Source organism: Octopus bimaculoides, chromosome 15, assembly GCF_001194135.2.
Source record: "Octopus bimaculoides isolate UCB-OBI-ISO-001 chromosome 15, ASM119413v2, whole genome shotgun sequence".
In the NCBI taxonomy this organism is placed as follows: Eukaryota; Metazoa; Mollusca; class Cephalopoda; order Octopoda; family Octopodidae; genus Octopus; species Octopus bimaculoides.
Window position 1 is genome coordinate 25,690,108 of NC_068995.1, and position 5,004 is coordinate 25,695,111.

Below are 5,004 nucleotides of genomic sequence, written 5' to 3' on the forward strand. Positions count from 1 at the left end.
TATATATATATATATGAGTATATGCATATATATGTACATGTATGTGCATACCTTCATCTACATGTACATATAGATACATATTTGGGTACATGATCCGAAATGTACAGTATTATACATCCATCACAGTTGATATTACCAATCGGTTTCGATTTCCATATATATATATATATATTCAGCAGTTTCCAGCTGCGATGGATATATAATACTGTACATTTCGATAATATACCCGCTCTATTGATAGATATACGAGTGAATCGTTTCCCTGACTTATGAACTCTTAAACGACTCACGCGTATATGTATATATGTACGCATGTATGTATTCATGGATATAAGTATGTATGTGTGTATGTATGTACATTATGTGTGTGTGTGTAGGTATGTATGAAAGCATGCATATATGCGTGTACGTATACATGTATACATGCTTATGATGCGTATAAATAGGCAGTGAAAAGGGGGGATTGAAAAAGAAAAGGAGTTACACATAGAGATAATTGAGTATATTATCATGAAATAACTATGTGTAATATTTCCCCCTCGCTTTCCGCAATGTGTACATGCTACAGATAGAGGGAAGAGTTGAGAACATTTCTGTCAATTAGGATGAGTAATTATAAGTATGTACATTTGAGAGAAGGGATTAAGAATGATGAGAGCGGACAGATAGTAGAAATACGTCTAAAACGAAGGCCGGAAAAGGAATGGGCTAGGAAAGAAACTCCTGTTAAGTTTCATCTTTATTTTTTCTTTATATCCTATGCGTATATATGTCACTCTATGGACTTTGTGTGTACTATCGTTTTTCTGTGTGTGTATAAGGTGTATGAATTATTCTCTGTGTATATATACAACTGGATTTATATAACAGTATAATTCTGCACTAGTATGTATATAAACCAGTATAATTGTTGTTACGACTGAGTTTCATATGTGGTGGTGTTTACGTCTGTATATTTAATATACAGACATGAATGTAATTGTTCACCTCCTTGCCACATATCTCTCTTAAATCGTTTAGTCAATATCGTTTTATCACTAACAGGCAGCACATTAACTTGGATTAATTTCACCCCATCTCCACAATAGCCCCTGAACTAGTAAAGAGCTTCAAGGCTCACAAAATCCCTAGAGTAGTTGTAGTGACAGCAGCTGCAGCAGTAGAAATAGTAGCAGCAGCAGCAAGAAAAATGACAGCAAACAGTAGTAGTAGTAGTAGTAGTAGTAGTAGTAGTAGTAGTAGTAGTAGCAGTAGTAGTAGCAGTAGTAGTAGCAGTAGTGGTAGTTGCAGCAGCAGCAGCAGCAAAAGTGTTTATATTAAGACAGTAAATTTTTCAAACTTAGCACAGAACACAATACCTGAGTGTAAGAGATTAAAATAAAAGCAAGAGACCAAAGTAGAAAAGCTTGTCTAACCTCGTCATGACGACAATGATTCCTCAGAGTGAAGAATTTGTGTTCATCAAACAATGAATCTGTGTACGTGTCTTTTTTTTAGAGATTTTGAGATGAAAAAACAAACTTAAAAAAATAAGAAAACCACGCGCGCACACATACACATGCGCGCACGCACGTACACGCACACACATACACACACGCACAAACTTATACATAACTGCACACTTATGTATTATACATGCTGATATACAGGTACCATTGATGCAAAGACATCACCTCTAAATGCAAGCAGCGTCATCAATCTTGTTACTTGCATTCTCATTCCTCCCTTCTTCAATCTCTCAGTTGTTTGTTTTCTTCTCAGGGTTATTTCTGCTTTTCTCTCTCTATTTCTCTCTCTTTCTCTTACTCTCTCTCTCTCTCACATACTTCTCTGGGTTTTTTTTTAAAATTCTACCTTATCTCTTACTTATTTACAACGAATATTATCATCTATTCACCGGTTCATGTCTTTATGCATGTCTACAATATCTTTACATATGCTATGCATCGAGGTTTCATGAAATATTGATGTTAGAATGTAGAAGAAAGAAAACAGTCGAAACGATCGATTATACTAAAGGACTTCATTGGGAGTATGATAATAGTGTATATCGTAGAGGTTTGGAAGTTTATAGGCTAGCCAACTACAAACGAGCCAGCCACATGCTTATCCCGTCATAAAAAAAAAGTAAAAATAAAAAAAAAGTAGGGAAAAACACCGAATCGTCTACTGTCGCTACTGCTTCTGTTGTTGCTGTCACTGCTACTATAAGTGCTGCCGGAGGATAAAACAAGATTTTATCCCAGTTTAAGAATGAGGAAGGACACAGCTCTACATAAGATTAAAACTACAGCAATCACAATAACTGCTGTAAAAACTAAATCAGCTCCTCTATCAAATGAGCCAATGCAGTCGTCCAACACGACATCGTTTATTAGCTGCTGGAGTAAGAAAATTATCAACAATGGTAAGAATTACAAAAGCAACACAGATGGTAAAAATAATTGTTGTAATGATACTGATAGTTATCATAACATAAATAGGTATTCCACCTTTCTTCGTCATTACAGTCATTATAAGCACGATGCCATCAAATCTACTACAATTCATTATTTTCAACAAAGATGTACTGGATACTCGGCCTTCTGGTTGATATATACATGTCTTTTATTATTATTCTTATTACTACAACTGCCAACGGAGACTAAAGCGGATTTGATATTTAAAGCACCTGGAAGTAAGTAAAAGACATTTATTTACAATTCCTTTATTCCTTATATAGATATTTATTTGCTATATATGTATACTTCTGTTCCGCTACCACATATAATTCGATCCGAAAAGGGCTATAAATAGGCTCCTTGCATATGCATGAATGGGACATTTTTATAGAAAGAGGCATGGGATTTTTAACGGTTTTAGTTTTACTGTAGCATTAAAAATGTAAATAAGTCGTTCATCTCAATTTTAACTGGAGATAATTACGAAAGCGAAAAGAAGTAATTCAAACCACGCTAAGTAGAATTTGGAAAATAGCTCCAACTGAGAATGCAAACCACGGGATGATGAATCTGAAGTGGGGTTTCGATTCCTGCTTGAAGTTAACTCTATTTATATTGTAAATATCTCACTCTGTTTAAGTGAGAAATCAATATTATTCTGCTGCGACGAGCATCATTAAACAAGATGCAAGTTTTTGGTGAGTCGAATGCAAGACAGTTGCATTTTACTTTCGCCGCTAATACCCATTGAAATAACATAACAAAACTGCCTATTTCCCAGGGCCTCTGAATGTGAACAAAAGGGAAGCAATATTTTAACTATTGTCAATTTTTTTTATTGTAGTTTTAGCTAGTTTGTTGTTGCTTTTGTTATAGACTTTACTTTATAAACCCAAATATATAAATGAAGTTTTCTGTGAAAAGGAAAGAAAAAAGGCTACTGAAAATGTAATTTATCAGAGAGTATTTGATTGAAGTTTTGACACCCTTGTCAATCCGAACTTCCCCGTAAAACACCCTCCTCCCAATGCACGTGAGAGCTTTTTTCAGATGTTTAAATATTTAAACTTGGGCCGATAGAATTAATGTCTATGTGTGCTTCCCACAAATAGTTTTTCGTGTATACACGCATCATTTATACAAAATATTTTTGTACGGATGCTGACATAAATTTAAACACTTAAAATGAATAAATATTTTCTAACAAAGCGACTAACTTGAGGTGTATGTACTCTTGTCGATTAAATCGGCTCTTGAAGTATTATTTAATTAGCATTATATTCTATCGACCACAAATGATAAATACTAAAATCTACACCAGCGGGAATTGAACTCACAAAGTAAAGGGACATAACTTGATAATGTCCAGCAGTTTGTCCAATGTTCTACTAATTCTGCCATCAATTTTACTTCTTTCTATGTTGTTGTTATTGTTGTTAAGGTGGCGAGCTGTCCTAACCGTTATCACACCGGGCAAAATGCTTAACAGCATTTCGTCCGTCTTTACGTTCTGAGTTCAAATTCCACCGAGATCGACTTAGCTTTTCATCCCTTTGAGGTCGATAAAATAAGTACCAGTCAAACAGTAAAGTCGATGTAACCGACTTCCTTCTTCCCTCAAAGACTACTAGCTCTGTGCCAAAACTGGAAACCATTGTTGTTGTTGTTTGTATTAGTATTATTATTATGCAACTTGCTACTCTTTAAGTTTACCTGCTACTTTATACATACCTTAATTTTTTTTTTATTAATATTCATAATAAATAGTTTAAATTTTAAAGGCTAAGCTCCCAGTGAGTTGTGTATATCCCTAATTTCACTTCATTTCAGGATATTAGATCACTTCAGAACATAAAGCTTACAACCTCAAAGCTTAACCCCAATAATTATTTTTGATGACTTGTGCCTATAATTTCGTGAGTTGATTTTGCTCGGCGTCTCACAGTAGTGATGAGATATTTACAAACAGGCGTGCATGTAAATAAACGCGTATTTGCAGGTCTAGACAAACTTATGTATGTGGATAAATATATATCTGTGTATATATCTATATACATTTATATACAAATATTCATAATTTGTCAATAAATTTAACGTCAAATTATACAAAATTGTACCATAATTGTATGTATTGATGTGCTTTATGAGAGCTGAGAAGAAAGCACTGTGTTGTTTTTATATAACCACGTATATGTATGCGTGTTAGTGAATGTACCCCCGTGTCACTGTTTAGGTATACGAAATGTGATACTTGAAATTTTACTAAATTTTGCTGAATAAACATTTTCAGCTCGTAGCCAATATATTAGACAACAGTATTCTCAAAATAATACAGACGTTGAATAGTCAGGCCCACATATGCTTCGTGTATATATGTGTGCCTGAGTGAGTGTGTCTACATTTTCTTTTATATGTGAATTTCTGTGCCTGTGTGGGTCTTTCATTGTTGTCTAAGTGTTTATGCGTTTCTTTGTGTGTTTCAACATCCACGAACACATTTATATGTATATGTAAGTGTGTGTGTGTGTGTGTGTGTGTGTGTGTGTGTGTGTGTGTGTGTGTG

At 34.4% G+C, this 5,004-nt stretch overlaps 1 protein-coding gene across 2 annotated transcripts in view; it reads left to right on the forward strand.

The window, feature by feature from the left end:
* Window positions 1-842: 842 nt before the first annotated feature.
* LOC106872843 (deleted in malignant brain tumors 1 protein) overlaps window positions 843-5,004 on the forward strand; it is a 257,237-nt gene continuing 253,075 nt past the window's right edge. Inside the window, exon 1 of one of the 2 annotated variants that reach the window (XM_014919977.2) lies at window positions 843-2,677. In XM_014919977.2, the coding sequence (XP_014775463.1) occupies window positions 2,254-2,677 (424 nt within the window). In that variant the 5' untranslated portion in view covers window positions 843-2,253. The remainder of the gene's footprint in view (window positions 2,678-5,004) is intronic. The other variant, XM_052973204.1, reaches the window with a different exon arrangement.